Source organism: Mobula hypostoma, chromosome 12, assembly GCF_963921235.1.
Source record: "Mobula hypostoma chromosome 12, sMobHyp1.1, whole genome shotgun sequence".
NCBI classification, from domain to species: domain Eukaryota; kingdom Metazoa; phylum Chordata; class Chondrichthyes; order Myliobatiformes; family Myliobatidae; genus Mobula; species Mobula hypostoma.
This window is the reverse complement of record NC_086108.1, coordinates 112,198,327-112,222,579: the sequence shown is the minus strand read 5'-3', so window position 1 is coordinate 112,222,579 and position 24,253 is coordinate 112,198,327. Positions and strand designations below refer to the sequence as shown.

At 40.3% G+C, this 24,253-nt stretch overlaps 1 protein-coding gene across 2 annotated transcripts in view; it reads left to right on the top strand.

Annotated features, from left to right (window-relative positions):
• syde2 (synapse defective 1, Rho GTPase, homolog 2 (C. elegans)) overlaps positions 1 to 24,253 on the top strand; it is a 144,933-nt gene that overhangs the window by 85,356 nt on the left and 35,324 nt on the right. For both annotated transcript variants that reach the window (XM_063064798.1, XM_063064799.1), the window contains exon 5: positions 16,176 to 16,357. In XM_063064798.1, the coding sequence (XP_062920868.1) occupies positions 16,176 to 16,357 (182 nt within the window). The remainder of the gene's footprint in view (positions 1 to 16,175; positions 16,358 to 24,253) is intronic.

The window sequence follows — 24,253 nt, the reverse complement described above, 5'->3', positions numbered from 1 at the left end:
AAATAAGCCAAAAGTCAGCATGGTTTCTGTAAAGGGAAATCTTGCCTGACAAATCTGTTGGATTTGTTTGAGGAAGTAACAAGCAGGGTGGGCAAAGCAGAGGCAGTGGATGTCATTTACTTGGATTTTCAGAAGGCATTTGATAATGTGCCACACATGAGGCTGTTTAACAAGATAAAATCCTATGCCATTACAGGAAAAATACTGGCATGTATAGAGGCGTGGCTGACAGGCAGGAGGCAGTGAGTGGGAATAAAGGGGGCCTTTTCTGGTTGGCTGCTAGTGACTAGTGGTGTTCCTCGGGTCAATATTGGGACCACTGCTTTTCACATTGTTTGACAGTGATTTAGATAATGGAATTAATGACTTTGTGGCAAATTTTGTGGATGATACAAAGATAAGTGGAGGGGTAGGTATTGTTGAGGAAGCAATGCACTTGAAGCAGGACTTGGACAAATTGGAAGAATGGACAATAAAGTGGCAGTTGGAACACAGTGTTGGGAAATGTATGATGATGCGTGATGATGGTAAAAGTAACAATAATACAGACTATTATCTAAATGGGGAGAAAATTCAAATATCAGAGGTGCAGAAGGACTTGGGAGTCCTCATGCAAGGCTCCCAGAAGGTTAATTTACAGGTTGAGTCTGTGGTAAAGAAGGCAAATACAATGTTGGCATTTATTTCAAGGGGAATAGAATATAAAAGCAAGAAAATAATGCTGAGCCTTTATAAGACACTAATCAGGCTACACTTGGAGTACTGTCAACAGTTTTGGCTCCCTCATCTCAAAGGATGTGTTCTCATTGTAGAAAGTCTCGTGAAGATTCACAAGGATGATTCCAGGAATGAAGGAGTTAACATATAAGGGACGTTTGGCAGCTTTAGGCTTGTACTCACTGGACTTCAGAATGATGCAGGGGTTCTCATTGAAACCTGCTGAATGTTGAAAGGACTAGATAAGGTGGATGTGGAGAGGATATTTCCTATAGTGGGGGTATCCAGAACAAGAGGGCACAGCCTCAAAATGGAGACGCGACCTTTTAGAAGAGGTTGATAGTTTGCTGGTTGGTCAGGGCATCAAAGGATATGGTGAGAAGGCAAGTGTATTGGATTGAATGGGATCCGGGAGCAGCCATGCTGGAATGGCAGAGCAGACTTGATGGGCTGAATGGCCTATTTCCGCTCTTGTATCTTATGGTCTGTGGTTTTATAATAGGTGAAACCAGATGAGAAGAAGGGTAGATGGGTAGGGCAGGGGGGTGAATTGAGAATCTGGGAGGTAATGGGTGAGACCAAGTGTGTGGGTAGGTGGTGAGGGAATTGAAGTGAGAAGCTGGTGATAGTTGAGACCAAGTGAGTGGGAAGCTGGGTGTGTGGGGTAAGTGGAGGGTGAAGTGAGAAACTGGTGATAGTTGAGACAAGGTGAGGGGAAGGGGGGTTGAATTAAGAAGCTGGGAGGTGTTCCTTTTGTAGGAGTCATCAGAAATAATGAGATGTAGAATGAAGCTGATTACCATAGGTTGCATAAAAATGGGTGTCTGGAATCACTGGTAGGGGTGAGAGTAGAAAAGGGAGTAATCAGAGAAGTGATTGGATATGTTTCTTTGCCAGTCCTGCTGAATGAAGGGTTTCAGCTCAAAACGTTGACTGTACTTTTTTCCACAAATACTGTCTGGCCTGCTGAGTTCCTCCAGCATTTTGTGTATGTTGCTCGGATTTCCAGCATCGGCAGATTTTCTTGTTTGTGGATATGTTTCTTCTTAGTGCATCACTCCTATTGGGGCATAGGCCACTGACAGCAGCACACCAGAGTCCTCTGTCTTTGGCCCATCTTTCAGTTTTCAGTTCTTTGGGTTTATGAAGCAATATATTTTCTCAGGTTATACCGTCAAAAATATTTCACTACAATGCTGTCTTAATTGGTGATAGTCTGGCATATCTGACAATGACAGGAGATTTGTGTGGGAGTGTTTTTAAAGTGGAAAAGCCATTGCCCTGGGGCAGTTTCACTTTCTCAACCTTGGAAATCTGGGTCCAGTGGTCCAAGTAGTTGTCACAACTGGATTGTTACTTTGTAGTGGATGACCGTGACTACTTCTGTACCTCATCATGCCCTTCACCCTCCACGAGTGATGTAGAGCCACTTTCCTGGCCATTGAATCTCACTGTGGTCCCATCTGCCCAGTCCACCAAAGCTGACTTTGCATGCTCGGACAGGCATAGCCCTATCTCACTGAGGTATGAGGTCTGCCCTCACCTGGTTTCGTCCACCTGTTGAAATGGTGTACTGGAGTGTGGCTGCTGTTGCATGCAAACAGCTACTTAAGCAGTTATTATTACTATACCACTTGCATGCCGAAAGTGCTTTGGGATTTTTGATGAACTTGTATTCACCTTGTTTGTATATTTTGTTTTGTGTGGCTGAGTGACTTGTTCAACAGTGGGGTTGATTCTATTCACCTTTTCTTGCATGTACTTCATCTAGTTATTTAAAAATAAAATTGGTTATTTGACATTCCAGGAGTAGTAATGAAATCCAGTTAAGAAAAATATGCATAACACCACATTTTGGCGCCACTTGCACACTCAGACGGGGCATAGTTCAGGTAATTGACCTTTTAAATGAATGACCCCTGGGGCACTTGAAAGTCTGTGACCCTGGAATGTGAGCCTATATCATTAAACACGAGAAGGACCAATTACTGTTAGCAGACAGCAATATGGCTGCCGATTGAATGTTTATTGTTGCCTTGGACAGATTCTGAAACCAGAGCTAATGTTTTTAATTTTTTTCAAATGCTCAGAACATTTTTGCCATTTCACAATTTAACCCAGAAGAAACAATTCAAGTTATGTAAGAGTTACCATTTTCAACCTTTTGTCTATCAGCTGTGTTACAGATAAATTTAGTACAGATTTCAGCATTATGGAGCTATCCATATTTAATTATTCCACTCCTGTCAAATCAAACCAAATTTGTGTTTTTATTCCAATAGCATTTTCTCCTTTCTTGTTACCTTGATTCAAATAACTGCTGATTATCGCTTGGGTGTTTGGACATAGGACATCAGCACAGTACATGCCCTTCACCTCAATGTTGTGCTGAGATTTTAATTTAGTTCAAGATCAATCTAACCCTTCCCTCCTACATAGCTCTCCTTGCTCCTATCATCCATGTGCCTATCTAAGAGTTTATTAATGTATCTGCTTCTACACTCACCCCTGGCGGTGTGTTCCATAGACCCAGCACTCTGGTTTTTTTTCAAAAAACTTACTCCTGACAACTTCCCTATACTTTCCTCAAATCACCTTAAAATTATGCCTAATTTAATGTGAAGTTAAACATCAGATTAACTGTAATAGAGCAGGAGGTTATGATTTTTGTACATGTTTTTGTTAAAAGTTCTTAAATTAGACCATGAATGTAGTCCAGGGAACCCATGTTAGAGGAGTTCGGGTAACAGTAATTCACCCTAACAGAATTCATAAATCAGACTGTACCCAGAATTTCTAGATATGATCAGAATCAAGTTTATTATTCATAACATACATTTAATTTCAAGTAAGGATGCGTTTTATAATCTGATGCACAACAATTGTGAGCAATTATAAGTGCATTCACATTTTAAGTTGGTGTATCCATGATTTAATTAAATTAGCAAATAGAAATCTTCAAATTTTAATAGATTTGAGTTCTTGTGACAACTGAGATTCTATTCAATGAGGTATTATTAGCATTTCAAAAGCATTGTTGAGGATCCCTGCCACCCATCACTAATCTCTTTGATGCAGTACCATTGTGGAGGAGGTACAGAAGCATCAGGACTGGGTTACACGTTCTTTCCTCAGGCTATGAATACCCTGCCATCACCGAGGTCTTGTCACTAAGACAGGGAGCCATTTACTGTTTACCCGTGCTGCACGCTACACGTGCATTTTGAATTATTTTTGGTTGGTTGATGAATTTGTGGTAACATTGTTTCATTTGGGTATATGTTTGTGCGCTATATTAACAGGCTAGGCAGTGATTTTTGAACATCTAGTAACTGTGCTTTCCAAACAAACAGTTTTGTGTTTCAGAGTGATGTGGGAATCTGATGGCCCCTTATTTGACAGATTATTGATGACCTAAACATGGGTATTTAAAGCAGAAAATCTTGACCCAGAAAGCAATTGGTGTAGCACTGGTTTAACTTGTTATGAAGTGTCTGGAATCCCTTCAGTTTGCTCTCACATGTTGATTTTTGGGAATGGACATGTTGCTGCATTTTTGCATCGTGTCTGCATTCAATCATGTGACTTTGCACTTTGGAGTTAAATGTGTATATTTAACACGAGTGAATAAGAAAAAATAAAGCATTGCGATATATTGTGGGTTTAGCATGCCATCTAAGCGTGTTCGCTGTAGTAGGTGACTGAGCTCAGGATAAAGCATACCAGCTAATTGATAATTGGTAATTTTTTTTAATGAAGGTAGCTAAAATGGTACAAAATGCACCATGTTTTTCAAGGGCTAATTAAACTTGGGTAATGATACTTTCAGCAGGTCACAGTTCATCATGCTCCCTCTGCTTCAGTGTTTAACTCATTAAACTGATTTTGTTGAAGTGTTGAGTTTCATTTTTCAAATTAGATCCAAAAATAGAATGTTGATTAATTATTCTTCAACTACTGTTCAAAGTCCAAAATAAATTTGTCTATGTACAACATGTCACCATATATGTACAATTCTGAGATTTGTTTGTCTTGCAGACATTTCTTGTAGAACAGAAAAATACAATAGAATCGATGAAGTACTTCACACAAAGGCTGACAATCAATGTGCAAAAGACAAAACACAAATAATAAATGTTGTAAGTTTGTCAGTTGTGGAATCAGTTCAAAACTGAGATGAGTGAACTTTATTTCAAGCCAAACCAGCAACACCACAATTTTAACCCTAGCCTAATCTCAGTACAATTTACAATGACTAATTAACCTACCACCCAGTATGTCTTTGGACTGTGGGGCGGGGTGGGGGGTGGAGAGAACCAAAGCACCTGGAGAAAACTATTCATGCTGGTTCAGGAGCCTGACGATTGTCGAGTAATAACTGTTTCTGACCTAGCGGTGTGGGACCAAAGGCTCCTCCACCTCCTGCCAATGATAGCAGTGAGAAGAGGATAAAGCTTGGGTGACGGGTTTCCTTGATGATGGGTGTTGCTGTGGCAGTGCTCTTTGTAAATGTGCTCAATGGTGGGGAAGATTTTGCTTCTGATGAACTGGGCTGACAGCTACAGCAAACCAAACCTTTCAGAAACATTTTTATTTTATTATGCATTCTTTTTAAATATGAAAAAAATCTTTGTTTACAATGAACACGGACAGAGCAGAATGCCAAACCTGTCTCTCTGTGGTAGGGAAATGATTGACGAAGACCTTTTAGGACAGGATTACACTTCTACATGGTTCCAGAGATGAAGTCACATGGGATCCACAGTCAATTGTTAAAGTGGATTGAACATTGGCCTAATCATGGAAGACAGGGTAGTGGTGGTGGATGCTATTCTTGCTAGGTTAGTGGTGTTCTGCAGAAATCCTTCCTGGGACCTCTGGTACTATATATAAGTAGTTGGTAATCTTTATGATTTAAAAATTTACTTTATTTGTCACAAATATATTGAAACATCAAATCATACAGTGCATTGCTTTATTTTGTGTCAGCAACTGACACAGTCCAAGGATTGTGCTGGGGGCCCAGCCCACAAGGGTTGCCGTGCCTCTGGTGCCAACATAGCATTCCCACAACTCACCAACCATAACTCTTTGGAATGTGGAAGAAAACTGGAACACCTGGAGGGACTCCACACTATCACAAGAAGAACGTACAAACTCCTTACAGAGAGCGGCGGGGATTGATCCCCGAGCGGTGATTGCTGGTGCTGTAAAGTGTTGCACTAACAGTTGTGGTTAGTGAGGAAGGTTCTAAAGCATACAGCAGGATAGAAATGAGAGGGAAATTTGGGTGAAGGAATGGTAGCCAAATATTGTTTTAAAAGTTAGATTTGGTACTCATAAATTGCAGAATGCTGTGGTTGTGAATACTCAAGCACTAAATATTTCAGCAAATCTTTAACTTTCAATTTTTATCCCTGTCCTAGTACAATGGGTCTCCCTCCCCCTCCCCCTTTCCCTTCCCTTAGTTGGGCATAGATTACCAATAGCAGCTCACCAGAGTGTCTATCCTGGGCCAGTCTTTGAAGTTGTCCCCAGGCAAGATCCTCCTCTCCCAGGGATGAAGTTTTTGGAGCTTCTATTGGTGTTTCTGTACCTCTGGGTTTTTAATAGGGTGAGGTTGCTTGATTTGGCAGTTTGGGATTTACTGGGGCATTTCATCATTTCCTTTGCCCAACCCTTTTTCCGATGCTGGGCATAGGTCTGTCCATAGTGAATTTATTTTCAAGGCATATACATATATATGCTGTCTTAAGCATCATTTTCTTATAGGCATTCACAGGAAATTGACAAAATGCAATAGAATTTATGAAAAATATCCATAAAGACTGACGAACAACCACCGTGCAAAAGAAGACAAATTGTGTAAATTAGAAAGTAAATAATGCTGAGAAAATTAGTTGTAGAGTCCTTGCAGGTGAGTCTGCAGGTTGTGGAATCAGTTCAGTGTTAGGGTGATTGAAGTTGAGTGGTTATCTACACTGGTTCAGGAGCGTGATGGTTGAAGAGAAATAACTGTCTCTGAACCTAGTGGTGTGAGAACAGGTTCAAAATGTAGCAACGTTTAGTCTCTAATTACATCGGAGTAAGTCCATTCCTGATCCTCAGAGTGGCAGAAGACATCAAGAGTCCTATCAAGTTGCACGTACCTGCTCGATGATGGTCACTTTGGGATTCGCCAGGTTACTGCATCATTCCCTTTGTCCAAAAATGGACTGTGAAGCCCTCCATTGGTCAGGGTTGCATCCTAGGTGACTACTGATATGCAAACCAGGGCAGTACGATCTGGAGAGCAAGCTTTTGGAGTCTTCCCCCTTCTTCACGTAGCTGATGAATCCAAAGGAGCAGTTTGGCATCAGCAGCATCAGAGGAGCTGCCGGTCAGCAATGAGCTCAATGTAGGACTGCCTTAGAGACACCTGCTCCAGATTTTTCCAAAGGATCTCTGAAGCCTTCCTTATGAGCCGCAAGGCAGCGGAGATTTGAGATCAGTTTTCCTTCTAGATGAGCTGCCAGCCACAGCTGGTGAGCTCCATCTGCATGGAGCAACTGGTTTTAAGATGCAAATAACTCATCTTTGCAACTTCTCCTATCAGTAGAAATGTTTCTGTCAGGCTTAGTAGCTAAATCACGTGTGAAGGCCAGGAGCTGGACTTGGATGTCAAAGGCTGTTGAAGATGCACACCAATTGGGAGAAATTGTAAGTAATAGGTGCTTATCCCCACTACTCCTCCCTCCACCCCCACCCCCAGGCAATGAAAACCTTGAACCAAACATGGACTACGGAGTTGAATTCAAGAGGTGATATGAGAGTGAATGCCCTTAAACTCTGCCTGGCACTGACTGACTGTGACATAAGAGAATATAAAAATGGATAGTGTTGGAAGTACTCAGCAGGTCATGCCAAATATGCAGAAGGGAAAACTAAGTTAACGTTCCAGGTCAAAGAGTGATGCAAAATGAACATCAAGGAGAGAATATTCCTGTAACTAGGAACCACATCCTGTAGAAAGGAAGGTCAAGTGGTTGAGGTTAACCATTGCATGAGTTTCCCAGCAGAGCATTCTAGGTTTAACCATCTGCAGATTCACACTAGTGTTGTAATTAGTTTGATGCTGTTACTGCTCGGGACATCGGAGTTCGAAGTTCAATCCTGGCCACCTCTGGAAAGAGTCTCTGTACATTCTCGCTGTATAATGTGTGGGTTTTCCCTGGGTGCTCTGGTTTCCTCCCACAGTTCCCAAGACATATCCAGATAGATTATTTGATCATTATAAGTGACCAGTGAGCCTTACGTCTGTGGTGGGAAAGCTGTTGGAAAAGATTCTTAGAGGTAGGATCTATAGGCATTTAGAGAATCATGGTCTGATCAGGGACAGTCAGCATGGCTTTGTGAAGGGCAGATCGTGTCTAACAAGCCTGATAGAGTTCTTTGAGGAGGTGACCAGGCATATAGATGAGGATTGTGCAGTGGATGTGATCTATATAGATTTTAGTAAGGCATTTGACAGGGTTCCACACGGTAGGCTTATTCAGAAAGTTAGAAGGCATGGGATCCGGGGAAGTTTGGCCAGGTGGATTCAGAATTGGCTTGCCTGCAGAAGGCAGAGGGTGGTGGTGGAGGGAGTACATTCAGATTGGAGGATTGTGACTAGTGGTGTCCCACAAGGATCTGTTCTGGGACCTCTACTTTTCGTGATTTTTATTAACGACCTGGATGTGGGGGTAGAAGGGTGGGCTGGCAAGTTTGCAGATGACACAAAGGTTGGTGGTGTTGTAGATAGTGTAGAGGATTGTCAAAGATTGCAGAGAGACATTGATAGGATGCAGAAGTGGGCTGAGAAGTGGCAGATGGAGTTCAACCCAGAGAAGTGTGAGGTGGTACACTTTGGAAGGACAAACTCCAAGGCAGAGTACAAAGTAAATGGCAGGATACTTGGTAGTGTGGAGGAGCAGAGGGATCTCGGGGTACATGTCCACAGATCCCTGAAAGTTGCCTCACAGGTGGATAGGGTAGTTAAGAAAGCGTATGGGGTGTTAGCTTTCATAAGTCGAGGGATAGAGTTTAAGAGTCGTGATGTAATGATGCAGCTCTATAAAACTCTGGTTAGGCCACACTTGGAGTATTGTGTCCAGTTCTGGTCACCTCACTATAGGAAGGATGTGGAAGCATTGGAAAGGGTACAGAGGAGATTTACCAGGATGCTGCCTGGTTTAGAAAGTATGCATTATGATCAGAGATTAAGGGAGCTAGGGCTTTACTCTTTGGAGAGAAGGAGGATGAGAGGAGACATGATAGAGGTGTACAAGATAATAAGAGGAATAGATAGAGTGGATAGCCAGCGCCTCTTCCCCAGGGCACCACTGCTCAATACAAGAGGACATGGCTTTAAGGTAAGGGGTGGGAAGTTCAAGGGGGATATTAGAGGAAGGTTTTTTACTCAGAGAGTGGTTGGTGCGTGGAATGCACTGCCTGAGTCAGTGGTGGAGGCAGATACACTAGTGAAGTTTAAGAGACTATTAGACAGGTATATGGAGGAATCTAAGGTGGGGGCTTATATGGGAGGCAGGGTTTGAGGGTCGGTACAACATTGTGGGCCGAAGGGCCTGTACTGTGCTGTACTATTCTGTGTTCTCTATGTTCTATGTAAATTGTCTCATGATTAGGTTGGGTTAGGGTTGCTGAGTGGTGCGGATCGAAGGGCCAGAAGGACTTACTCTGCTCGGTATCTATAAATAAACTGGAATATTTTATTATTGACCTCAATAATGAGTATACTATTTTGGATACTGTTGTTGGGGATGACCTCCCAGGGGAATGCCACGGAGACCAGGTTACTGGCACTGAGCATGGGTCCAGAGTGCAGAAGGGAGAGAAGGAGAAGAGGGGAGCAGTACTGATGGGGTCTCAATAGTCTAGAGGAACAGACAGGAGATTCTGTGGATGTGAGCAGGGCACCCTGATAGTATGTTGCCTCCCAGGTGCCAGGGTCAGAGACGTCTCGGTTCGCATCCACAGCGTTGTGCAGGGAGAGGGAAGGAGAGCAGTTAGATCTCTTGGTACATATTGGTACCAATGACATAGAAAGGAAAAGCAATGAGGTCCTAAAGAGAGAATTTAAAGAGCTAGGCAGAAAGCTGAGAAGCAGGACCTCCAGGGTAGTAATTTCTGGATTGCTACCTGTGCCATGCACCAGTGAGGGTAGAAACAAGATAACTTGGCAGATAAATATGTGGCTGAGAACCTGGTGCAGGGGGCAGGGCTTCAGGTTCTTGGATTGTTGGGATCTCTTCTGGGGGAGGTATGACCTGTACAAAAGGGATGGGTTGCACCTGAACCTGAGGGGAGGATTTGAATGAATTTGGGAGGGGGATGGGATCCGGAGTGAAGGGACTCAGGACACGACAGATGGGAAAAAAAAACAAAGATAGCATGCAGTCAGATTGTCAGGAAGGGCAGGCAGATGATAGGACAAAATTGCAGCCAGCAGTGGAAGAATCTGCGTTAGGGATGCAGAATCAAGAAGGATAGCAAATACAGTACTCAAAGTGTTAAAGCTTAATACATGGAGTATACGAAATACGATGGATTGTCTTGTTGCCCTATTACAGATTGTTGGGTATGATGTGACTGAATCTAGTTGGAGGATGCTTGTAGTTGGAAGCAACTATAAGCTGAATATCCAAGTTTACACATTGTATCAGAGGGACCTGAATGTTTGTTGTATACAGGCCTTCGAAACAGAAGCTGAGATGTGGACTATAGATTACAATGGGAAATAGAAGAGGCATGTCAAAAGGGCAATGTTGTGATAGTCATGGGAGATTTTAACATGCAGGCAGTTTGGGAAAATCAGGTTGGTATTGGATCCCGTGAGAGTGAATTTGTTGAATGCTGACAAGATGGCTTTTTAGAGCAGTTTGTCACTGAACCTACTGGGGGATCAGCTATACTGGATTAGGTGTCATGTAATGAACCGGAGGTGATTAGAAAGCTCAAGGTACAAGAACCCTTAGGAGGCAGTGATCACAATATGATTGAGTTCAACGTGAAATTTGATAGAAAGTAGAGTCTGACATAGCAGTCTATCAGTGGAGTAAAGGAAATTGCAGCGGTATGAGAGAGGAGTTGGCCAATGTAATTTGGAAGGAGGGGCTGACAGGGATAGCAGCAGAACAGCAGTGGTGTGAGTTTCTGGGAAAAATGAGGAAGGTGCAGGTTAGATGTATTCCAAAAACCAAGAAATACTCAAATAGCAAAATAGTACAACCGCGGCTAACAAGGGATGTCAAAGCTAATGTAAAAGCAAAAGTGAGGGCATATGACAAAACAAAAATTAGCGAGAAGATGGAGCATTGGGAAGCTTTTAAAAACCTTCATTAGGAGGGAAAAGATAAAATATGAAAGGAAGCTAACAAACAATATCAAGGTGGATTAAAAAAGCTTTTTCAAGTATGTAAAAAAAAAGAGAGAAGAGAGTGGATATAGGACCATTAGAAAATAAGTCTGGAGAAATAATAATGGGAGACAAGGAGATGGCAGGTGAACTAAATGAATATTTTGATCAGTCTTCACTGTGAGAGACACTAGCAGTGTGCCAGGTATTGAAGGGTGTGAGGGAAGAGAAGTGAGTGTAGTTACTATTATAGGGGAGAAAGCGCTCAAAAAGCTGAAAGACCTAAAGGTGCATAAGTCACCCGGACCAGAAGAACTGCATCCTAGGGTTCTGAAACAGGTAGCAGTAGAGATTGTGGAGGCACTAGTTAATGATCTTTCAAGAATTATTGGACTCTGGCAATGTTAGGAAGGACTGGAAAATTGCAAATGTCACTCCACTCTTTAAGAAATTAGGAAGGCAGCAGAAAGGAAATTAGACCAGTTAGCCTGACCTCAATGGTTGGAGTCAATTGTTAAGGATGAGGTTATGGATTACTTGGTGACACAGGACAAGATTGCACAAAGTCAGCATGGTTTCCTTGAGGGAAAATCTTGCCCGATGAACCAGTTGGATTTCTTTGAGGAGATTACAAGTAGGATAGATAAAGGGAATGCAGTGGATGTTGCATATTTGGACTTTCAGAAGGCCTTTGACAAGGTGCCACACATGAGGCTGGTTACCACTTTAAGGGCCCATGTATGACAGAAAAGTTACTAGCATGGTTAGAGCATTGGCTGATTAGTAGTAGGTGGCAAATGGGAATAAAAGGACCCTTTTCTGGTTTGCTGTCGGTGGTTGGTGGTGTTGGTGATGGGACTGCTTTTTATGACTTAGATGATGAAATTGTAACACGCTGTTATGGCTTCTCTGTAATGTTTCACTTGTTAAGGCTAATGAAATGGCTTCTCTGTAATGTTCATTGCTGAGGTAACGATTTCTCTGTAGCAGCAATGTTTGGGTTATGGCTGGAGATAACAGGACTATGGTTATGCATGTTAGCCAATCAGGATTTTGTTGCTCTGCCTTGTGAACCTGGAAGGAGTTTTCTTGCGGGCTTTTGCCGGGGAGAGATGAGGAGAGAAAATGCGAATGGGGAGAGTTGGTAGACCGCTCGACGGGGTGGACTCGGAGCGAGGGTCCGAAGGGCAGCGATGATCAGAGGAGGTCGATAGTGAACAATTGACTTATTAGTGAGCTCCAACTTTGCGCATCATACTGTTTAATAAGATTGGGCCCTTTAAATTTTTTTTGCGATTAAATGATTAAGCTTTATAATTCTTGCTTTGACTATATGGTTAGTAAAGAAATGAAAAAAAAAGAAAAAAAGGGCCTAATCTTATTAAGGTTAACTTGCAGGTAGAGTCAGTGGTGAGGAAGGCAAATGCAATGTTTGCATTCATTTCAAGAGGTCTAGAATACAAGAGCAGGGATGCGATGCAGAGGATTTACGAGGCACAGGTGAGGCCTCACCTTGAGTATCGCGAACAGTTTTGGGATCCTTTATGTATGAAAAGATGGGCTGGCATTGGAGAGGGTTCAGAGAAGGTTCACAAGGATGATTCCAGGAATTGCAAGGATTATCATACGAGGAATGTTTGATAGCTCTGGGTCTGTACTTGCTGGAATTTAGAAGGATGGGGCGGAATCTCATTGAAATCTTTCAAATGTTGAAATACCTAGACAGAATAGATGTGGAAAGGATATTTCCCATGGTGGGAGAGTCTAGGACAAGATGGCACAGCTCCCAGTTAGAGGAGCATCCATTTAAAACAGAGATGTGGAGAAATTTAGCCAGAGAGTGGTGAATTTGTGGAATTTGTTACCACAGATGGCTGTGGAGGCCAGGTCATTGGGTGTATTTAAGGTGAAGATTGATACGTTCTTGATTGGCCACGCCATCAAAGATTACGGGGAGAAGGCTGGGGAGTGGGGCTGAGGAGAAGATAAAAGATCAACAATGATTGAATGGTGGAGCAGACACAAAGAGTCAAATAGCTTAATTCTACTCCTATGTCTTGTCGTCTTCTGGTCTTGTGTACTAGAAATGACATTTAACAATCTTCATTTGACTTGATTGTCTTTGGATCTTGGCCTGAAACATTGGCTGTTTACTCTCTTCCATCGATGCTCTCTGGCCTGCTGAGTTTCTCCAGCATTTTCTGTGTGCTCTTGTCAATCTCTTTGTGTTTGCTAGAATGATTTTCTACAATCTCAAGTACATTTGCATAAGATGGAAATCTAACAGCACTTGTCTCTTTTTCTTGTTAATTTTTACCCCATTTTTTTTAATAAAAAATCAACACTGGATTCTCATTGTCTCCCTGAACTCGGCACTTTTTATTTGAAAACTTTGAGAATGCATTGTAGCTCGTTATCTGTTCACCAACTAAAGCCCAGTCCTGATCCTTCTGCTTGTGAATGTTTAACAGGTTGTTCTTGTGAAAGATCAGCTAGTGACCTCTTAGTAATCTGGAGAGGTGAGGTCAATTGTTGTGACGAGTTGATCGAGCTAGGTAGGGTTTTTCTCTTTGGAGTGAAGGAGGATGAGAGCTGATTTGATAGAGATGTACAAAATAAGAGGGATAGATAGAGCAGACAGCCAGAGACTTTTTTTCTCATGGTGGAAATGGCTAAAACAAAACACAATTTTAAGATTATTGGAGGAAAGTACAGGGGAATGTCAGGTTTTTTTTAGAGTGGTGAGTGTGTAGAACACCTTGCTAGGGTGAGGCAGATAAACTGGGGACATTTGGGCTCTTGGATTGCCATGTGGATTATAGACACATGGTGGAGGGTTAGATTGACCTTGGAGTAGGCTAAAATCTCGATACAACATCGGAACTGAAGTACCTGTGCTGGGCTGTAATGTTCTATGTTCTACTCTCTAGTTTAGTACTGGGAAACAAATCTCGACCATGGTATGTAATAAATTACATTTGTACAATGCAATTGCTAGTTATCATAAATGTTAATGCAATTTAACTTTTAAAATCCAAAGCCCTTCTCTTCAACTCGATTACAAACCTAATGCTTCTTTCATTGTCAGTTCCATGCCTTCACATAGACATTGTCTCTTACTGAATTATGTTATCCAGTGTAATCTAAAATGTCCATTTCTACATACTGGCCCCACAATTGGCATCAGTCTAGACATCATTCTGGAAAATGCCTTCTTCAAAGTACTTGTTATCCTTATCTTCTCTTCCCACACACACTCTACCCCACCCTTCAAAAGCTACTGCTTTAACATAGAATTTTGTCAAATCTGTAAATCAACATTTTTCAGTTTCCATCTTTATAACTTAACAGAATAATTTACTGCCTGAAAGGTGCTATAAGAATGCAAGCCAGAAAACATGAAGTTCTGCTGTAGTCCAGACTTTGCATTTCCCAAGCAACCGTGTTATGCTTGGTTAAGATATATTGGCACTGTCATAATAGTTCCCACTGCCATGCTTTAATTCTGGATGTACACTCAGTGGCCACTTTATTAGGTACATCTGCACACCAACTTGTTAATGCAAATATCTAATTGTCAATCATGTGACAGCAACTCAATGCATAAAAGCATGCAGACATGGTCAAGAGGTTCAGTTGTTGTTTAGACCAAATGCCAGAAAGGGGAAGAAATGTGACTTTGACCATGGAATGATAGTTGGTGCTAGACAGGGTGGTTCGAGTATCTCAGAAACTGCTGATCTTGTGGAATTTTCACGCACAATGATCTTGAGTTTATAGAGAATGGTGCGAAAAATGAAAAAAAAAGTCCAGTGAGCTGCAGTTTTGTGGTGAAAACGCATTGATAATGAGAGAGGTCAGAGGAGAATGTCCAGACTGGTTCAAGCTGACAGGAAAGTGATAGTAACTCAAATAACCATGTGTCATAACAGTGGTGTGCAGAAGAGCATCTCTGAATGCACAACACATGGAACCTTGAAGTTGATAGGCTAAGCAACAGAAGACCACACTGGGTTCTGCTCCTGTACCTAATAAAGTGGACACTGAGTGTATACGAAATGACCTGGGCTACTTGTAGTCTCCACATTGTGATCTTTAATATCAGAGCAACACACTTGGATATTGCAGGAAAAGCTCAGCAGGTCAGCCAGCATCTATGGCAGGGGATCCCTTCCTGGGGTCCACAGACCCCTTACTTTATGGTATTGGACTATGACATAGAAAATGTTGGGAACCCCTGGTCTATGAAGGGAATTACCAGCCAATGTTTCTTGCCAAGGCTCTTCATCGGGACTGGAAATAAAAGTGGAAGAAACCAGAATAAGAAGGTGAGGGGAGAGGAAGGAGTACAACTTGGCAGATGATGGGTGAGACCAGGTGTGTGGGGGAGGAGTGATGAAGTATGAAGATGGGAGGTGATAGGTGGAAAAGTAAAGGGCTAAATAGGATGGAATCTGATAGGAGAGGAGAGTGGATAGGAGAAAGGGAAGGAGGGGACACCAGAGGGAGGTCTCTATTATGTTTGGTTCATTGTGATTTGTTTCAATGAAATGTTTTTAAAGGTGTTCCTGGTTTTGATCAGCATTAACATTGTCCAATCCATCTTACTCTTTCACACAGTTATCTGTTTCTTTTCCCAGCTCAATAGCAGAAAAGAATTTTGGAAAACCAGTTCAAAGTAAATTTATTATCAAAGTACATATATGTGACCATATACAACCTTGAGATTCATTTTCTTGTGGGCATTCACAGTAGAATAAAGAAATAGAGTTGAGTCAATAAAAAAAAACACACAACAAAAACTGACAAGACAAACAATGGGCAAAAGAAGACAAACTTTACAAATCACGTTCAGGTTCAGGGATTTCTCAACCATCAGGATCTTGAACCAGAGGGGATAACTTCACTTAACTTCACTCACCCCATTGCTGAACTGTTCCGAAAACCAAAAAATAATACATAAATAATACAGTTTATCTATTATTGTTTTTTGCCATTCCTAAGAGTTAAGCAGATACAAGGTAAATGGTCACATTGATTTCTGTTTTTTTTGCTTGTGCAGGTGTTCTCAAGGACTACCTGAGGGAACTGCCATCACCATTGATAACGAAGCAGCTATATGATGCTGTTCTGGATGCCATGGCTAAGCAACCCCTCAAGATTACCTCTTCTGGGTGTGAGAATGACCCGAGTGACTGTGAGTACACAGCCAGTCTCCTGGACTGCCTGCCGGAAGTGGAGAGGGTAAGCTTAACATAATCCTGCTTTTAACATGAAACTCAGCACTTGTAGATTTGGGGTTAACAAAAAGCATCCAATTGTTGTCATGCAGTCATGGTATATCGCCAGGCTCATGCAGCAAACATACAATATTCAACATTCAAAATAAATTTATTATCAAAGTTCATATATGTCACCATATACAACCCTGGGATTCATTTTGTTGTGGGCTTTCACAGTAAATGATTCGCAATTAGCTCTATTTGTCACATGTACATTAAAATGTGCAGTGAAATGTGTTTTGTATCAAACCAGTGAGGATTTGTGCTGGGTAGCCTGCAAGTGTCACCACACTTCTGGTGCCCACATAGCATGCCTACAACTCTCTAAGCTTAACATGTCATCTTTGGAATGTGGGAGGAATGCAGACCACCTGGGGGAAACGCACTCTTCTCACCTGCCCATCTTCTCCCTCTGGTGCCCCTCCTCCTTCCCTTCCTCCTGTAGTCCACTGTTTTCTTACAAGATTTTTCCTTCAGTCCTTTACTTATTCTAACTATCACTTCCCAGCTTCTCACTTCATTCCCAGACACCCCCCGCCCCATCCACCTTATTGCTCACCTAATTTCACCTATTACTTGCCAGCTGCTACTCCTCCCCTTCCACCTCTTACTCAGGCTTCTGTCTCCTTCCTTTCCAGTCCCAATGAAGGGTCTTGGCCCGAAATATGGACTGTTTATTCCCTGACCTCCTGAGTTCCTCCAGCGAAACAAGATACATGGTAAGAATGACAAGGTGACCACAGAGGCATATAGGTAGTGGGCAAGAATTTAGGAATAGTGTATTATGTGGGAAAATGTCAAATTATTCATATTGGAAGAATTAAAAGGAAGCATATCATCTGATGGTCTCAGATCAATCCTGATCTTATAAATGTCAGAGCAGGCTAAAGTGGGCAGCTGTCCTTAACTCATATCAGAATATATTTGGTAGAATAATTTAGTGTAGCATTTAGAATGGCGCTATTATAGCTCAGGGCATTGGAGTTTGGGGTTCAATTCAGGCGTCCTCTGTAAGGAGTCTCTATACCTCCTCCCGCAGGTGTCCGCCAGGTGCTCTGGTTTCCTCCCACAGTCCAAAGATGTACCAGTTAGTAGGTTAATTGGTCCTTGTAAATTGCCCTATGATTAGGCAGGGGTTAAATAGGTGGGTTGCTGCTGGCATGTCTCTTTGGACAAGGAGGGCCTGGTCTGCACTGTTTCTCTAAGTAAGAAAAGTAAATAAAGAATGAGTGCACTATTCACAAAACCTTCAGATAAGCAGTCACTTTTGATTATAAACTGGGACAAATGTTGTGTGAAGAATTCTCAATGAAATCTTTAAATAATTCTTGCCAGAATTTTGAAATTTTGAATAGTCCAATTGATTTGGGTTGTTATTCCTGGTTGTCACACCCCTCTTTACATTGGCATCCCGGAACAGATTCTACACAGTCAAGAAAGCTCGCCAACACTTTTACTTTCTGAGCTAGCTGAAGAGAACTGGACTCTACACATCTATACTCACGACCTTCTCTAGCTGTGCAGAAAGAATGTAAGACAATAAAACATAGCAGAATTAGGCCATTGAGTCTGCTCCACCATTCTATCATGGCTGATTTATGATCCCTCTCAACCCCATTCTCTTGCCTTCTCCCTGTAACCTGATTAATCAAGAACCTATCAACCTCCGCCTTAAATATACCAAGTGACTCGCACAGCAGTGTATGGCAATGAACTCCACAGATTCATCACCCTCTGGCTGAAGAAATTTTTCTTCATTTGTTCTAAATGGACATCCCTCTATTCTGAGGCTGTCCCCTCTGGTCTGAGACTCGTCACTATAGGAAATACCTTCTCCACATCAACTCCAAGTGGTGCAGGTGAGCTCAATTTCAACATTCAAGAGAAGTTTGGATAGCCACATGGATGTTAGGGGTATGGATGGCTCTGGCCCTGTGCAGGTCGATGGGAGTAGGCAGATTAAGTGGTTTGGCATAGACTAGGTGGGCCAAAGGTCCTGTTTCTGAACTGTACTTTTTTATGACTCAACATCAAAGAGCCATCTTGTAGGCATTTTCCCCCTCTACTTGCATATTGAAATCCCCCATGACTATTACAACATTGCCCTTTTTACCTGCCTTTTCTATCTGCCATTGTAATTTGTAGCCCACGTCCTTGGCTTTTGTTCAGAGGCCTGTGTATGACTTCTATCAAGGTCTTTTTACCCTTGCAGTTTCTTAACTCTGCCCACAAGGATTCCACATCTTCCGATCCCATGTCACCTCTTTAAAATGATTTGATGTTATTTTTTACCATCAAAGCCACCCCATCCCCTCCACTGACCTGCCTAACTTTTTGATACAATGTGAAGCTCCCAGTTATGATTTTCTTCCAGCCACACCTCAGCGGTTCCCACAATGTCATACATGCCAATCTCTAACTGTGCTACAAGTTCATCTACCTTATTCCATATGCTGCATGCATTCAAATATAACAGCTTCAGTTCTGTCACAAACGAGAGAAAATTTGCAAATGCTGGAAATCCAAGCAGCGCACACAAAATGCTGAAGGGTCCTGCTGAAGGGTTTCAACTTGAAACGCTGACTATACTCTTTTTTTTCATAGATGCTGCCTAGCCTACTGAGTACCTTCAGTCCTGTATTCATCACCCTTTCTGGTTTTGGCATGATGTTACACTTTAACTCATCCACTGACTGCAATTTTGCCCTTTCATTTGCCTTTCCTTCCTCACAGTCTCATTACACTGCATCTACTTGTATACCAACTGCTCCATCCTTAGCCATATCTTTCTAGTTCCCATTCCTGGCCAAGTAAGTTTAATCCTTTCTGAACGGCTCTAGCAAACCTGCCTGCAAGGATGTAGTAGGGAACATCCTAACAAGCTGCATCACTGCACGGTAGGGAAACTGCACTACAATAGTCGGGAAGGCTCTACAACGGCTAGTCAAAACTACCCAATGTATCACTAGCACCCATCTACCCCACCATCAAGTACATAGTGTATATACAGAATGGTGCCGGATAAACCAATTACCCTGCTCATGGATTTTGTCCCAATCCTATCAGGGAGAAGACTATGTAGCATCCACGCCAGGACCGCCAGACTCAAAAAACTGCTATTTTTCCAAGCAGTAAGGCAGATCAACATCTCCACCCACTAACTCATCCATTCACACCCCCAACCACCACTACTTTATCATTTCCTGTCAATCACCTTTTGTGCAGACACTCCTGTGCGTAGCATCACTACAATCTATCTATATTTGCTATCATATGTATTTATATTTATGGTATTTTTTATTGTGTACTTTATCTTATATTTTTATTTGTGATGCAGTGGATCTGGAGTAACAATTCTTAGAAATTGTGTACTGGAAATAATATTAAACAACCTTAAATCTTGTTAAATTTGGTTTTGAAACTGGGCTAATGATTCAAATACTTTGCAGTTCCATTGTGTTTTCGACTAAAGACTTGTCAGATGGCTAGTTTCCAAGACCACTATCAAATGAACTTGCAGTGATTAAAGTTTTATCATATGTTATTGTCAAAACACTGAGTAGTTTACTAACATCTGACTATACAGTATATGTCTTATGATAAGCATTGCTAAAAAGTTCTGTCAATGTTCACTTGCTGAGAGAGGTGAAAGATGATGGAAGTACAAATTTAACTCCTTGATTTCATATGACCATATTCTGTGAGGCTTTGCTCAGTTCAGCGCTGAACCTGGCTCCGCACCTGTGGTCTGCAGCACTGAACTGGCTCTGAGGCTGTGGACTTGTCTTTGGGTTCTGCAGTTTATGCTCTGGATTTTTTTTTACTTACTTGCAGAATTTTTTTCTTTCTTTTTCTCACATTGGATGTATGGCAGGGTTTTTGTGGATTCTATTTGTTTTATGTCTCCCTTGAAGAAGAAGTTTCTCTTTTCTTTCTTTTTAAATCTTTTTATTGAATAAGTATACAAAAAGGTAAGCCATATAGACACTAATACACTGTTAGAATATAATAAAATTACAGAAGATATTAATACAAAAAAAATACTACAATGTAATTTAAACATAACATACCAAGGTAACATAATAGTATACTAATTTTTATATATATATCAATAGAGAAAAGGGAAAAAAAAACCCAAAAAAAACCCACCGTGCAACTAACTAAAAGCAAAGCAAAGCAATGGGCTAACTTGAAACCAAACAGTTAAAAAACTTAAAATCACATCCTTAATCCCGACCTCCATTAAAAACAGTAAAAAAAAACAAGAAGGGTATATATTACATTAAATGAAAATATTGAATAAAAGATCTCCAAGTCTGTTCAAATTTAAATGAGGAGTCATAAAGATTGCTTCTAATTTTCTCCAAATTCAAGCATAATATCGTCTGAGAAAACCAAAAAAAGGTGGTTGGAGCATTAAGCTCTTTCCAATGTTGTAAGATACATCTTTTCACCATTAAAGTAAGAATTGCAATCATTCTACAGGCTGAAGGGGAAAGATTACTGGAAATTTTAGGTAGTCCAAAGATAGCAGTAATAGGGTGAGGAGAGATATCTATATTCAATACCTTGGAGATAATATTAAAAATGTCTCTCCAAAAAGTTTCCAGAGTAGGGCAAGACCAAAACATATGAGTTAAAGAGGCTATCTGCCCCGGACATCTATCACAAAAAGGATTAATATGAGAATAAAAGCGCGCTAACTTATCTTTGGACATATGTGCTCTATGAACAAGTTTAAATTGAATTAGGGAATGTTTAGCACAGATAGAGGAAGTATTGACTAATTGTAAAATCTGCCCCCAGTCATCCACGGAAATGATAAACCCCAATTCCTGTTCCCAATCTACCCTAATCTTATCAAATGGAGCTTTCCTAAGTTTCATAATAATATTATAAATCATAGCCGATGCACCTTTCTGACATGGATTAAGGTTAATTATAGTATCTAAAATGTATGTAGGAGGAAGCATTGGAAAGGAAGAAAGTATAGTACTTAGGAAATTTCTAACTTGTAGATATCTAAAAAAATGTATTCTTGATAAGTTATATTTATTAGATAATTGTTCAAAAGACATAAGGGAACCATCTAAAAATAAATCCAAAAACCGTGAAATACCCTTAGTCTTCCAAATTTGAAAAGCACGATCCGTAAAAGAGGGAGGAAAAAATGTTACCTAAAATAGGAATGGCTAACCCAAATTGATTAAGATCAAAAAATTTTCTGAATTGAAACCAAATACGTAAGGTATATTTAACTATCGGGTTAGACACCTGTTTAAGGCGTTTCAAATCAAAAGGAAGAGAGGAACCTAAAATAGAGCCAAGTGTAAAACCCTGAACAGATTGTAATTTCAGTGCTACCCATTTAGGAATGGATAGTATATCCTGGTCAAGTAACCAGAATTTCATATGTCGAATATTAATTGCCCAATAATAAAATCTAAAGTTAGGTAATGCTAAGCCTCCATCTCTCTTCGCTTTCTGTAAATGTATCTTACCCAGTCTCGGGTTTTTATTCTGCCAAATAAATGAAGAAATTTTAGAGTCGGCTTTGTCAAAAAAAGATTTTGGAACAAAGATTGGTAATGCCTGAAATATATATAAAAATTTTGGCAAAAAAAAACATCTTAACTGCATTAATACGACCAATCAAAGTTAAATATAAAGGAAACCATTTAGATGAAAGTTGAATAATATGGTCTATTAATGGTAAAAAGTTAGTCTTAAATAAATCTTTGTATTTACAAGTAATTTTAATCCCAAGATATGAAAAATAATTATTAATCAATTTAAATGGAAATTTATAATATAAGGGAAGTTGTTTATTAATTGGAAGGAGTTCACTCTTACTAAGATTTAATTTATAACCTGAAAAAAGACCAAATTGTGCTAATAGCTCTAAAACAGCCGGGATGGATTTTTGGGGATTAGAAATATATAAAAGTAAATCATCAGCATAGAGTGATATTTTATGGGACTTTAAGCCCCGAGTTATCCCAGTAATATTTGGAGATTCTCGAATGGCAATTGCAAGAGGTTCTAATGCAATATCAAGTAATAAGGGACTAAGAGGACAACCTTGTCGAGTACCTTGAAAAAGAGGGAAAAAAGGTGAACTTAAAGAGTTAGTACGGACCGAGGCCACAGGAGAATGATATAACAGTTTAATCCAGGATATAAATTTCGAGCTAAAATTAAACATTTCAAGCACCTTAAATAAATAAGGCCATTCTACTCTATCAAAAGCTTTCTCAGCATCTAAAGAGATAACACACTCAGGAACATTTTGTGAGGGAGTATAAACAATATTTAACAGTGTGCGAATATTATAAAAAGAGTAACGACCTTTAATAAAACCCGTTTGGTCTTCCGAAATAATAGAAGGAAGTACTTTTTCTAATCTATTTGCTAATAACTTAGAAAAAACTTTAGAAATAACATTTAATAAAGATATTGGTCTATAAGATGCACATTGAGCAGGATCTTTATCCTTCTTTAATATTAGAGAAATTGACGCTCTATTAAAAGATTCAGAAAGTTTACCAAGTTTTAATGAAGCCTCAAAAACCCTACAGAACCAAGGGATTAATGAAGGAGCAAAATATTTATAAAATTCTACGGTAAACCCATCAGGGCCAGGAGCTTTCCGCAAATTCATAGAGAAAATAACATTCTTAATCTCATCCGTGGTAATGGGAGTATCTAACATAGAAGACATATCCTGTGAAATCTCAGGGAAGTCTAAATTATCTAAAAAATCATTCATATATTTAGAATCTCGAGGAGACTCTGATTGATATAAGGAAGAGTAAAAATCACAGAAGGTTTGATTAATCCCCACATGATCAAGTATCAGTCGATCATTTTGGTTATAAATCTGATTAACTTGAGATTTAGCATGATTAGACTTCAGTTGATGAGCCAACAGTTTGCCAATTTTGTCACCGTGTACATAAAATTCACTTCTTGTTTTCTTTAATTGGTTTACAATCGAGGACGAGAGTGATAAACTGTGTTCCATTTGAAGTTCAGTTCTTTGTTTATATAACTCCTCAGAAGGAGCTATAACATATTTCTTATCAATTTCCTTAATCTTGTCCACAATTACCAACTCCTCTTGCTTCAGCTTCTTCCTCAAAGCAGCAGAATACAAGATAATCTGACCACGAATATAAGCTTTAAAAGTGTCCCAAAGAATGTTGACAGAAATATCCTCTGTATAGTTAATTGTAAAAAAAAGGTCAATCTGTTCATTCATAAAGTTAACAAAGTCCGAGTCCTGAAGCAACAGCGAATTAAAACGCCATTGTCTATTATTTTGTATATTGGCCAGAATTTTAATAGAAAGCTTAAGTGGAGCATGATCCGAAATGGTTATAGAGTCATAATCACATTTAATCACTGAGGAAATAAGACGAGAATCAATAAAGAAATAATCAATTCTTGAATAGGAATGGTGAACATGTGAAAAAAAAGAAAAATCTTTTTCCTGAGGATACAAAAAACGCCAAATGTCCGTCGACCCAGAATCAGAAAGGAATGAATTAATCAAAGTTGCAGATTTATTAGGTAAGGTCCGTACAGGAGCCAACGGTCCAAAGCTGGAGACAAACAGGTATTAAGATCTCCGCCCCAGATCAATGAAAACTCATTCAAATTTGGAAACTGATTAAATAATGATTTATAAAATTCCGGACAGTCCATATTAGGAGCATAAACATTAACCAAAACTACTTTTTTATTAAATAGTAAACCACTAACCAATAGAAAGCTACCATTCGGATCAGAAATAATATCATGTTGTATAAAAGTAACTGAGGAGTCTATAAAAATAGAGACGCCTCGAATCTTAGCA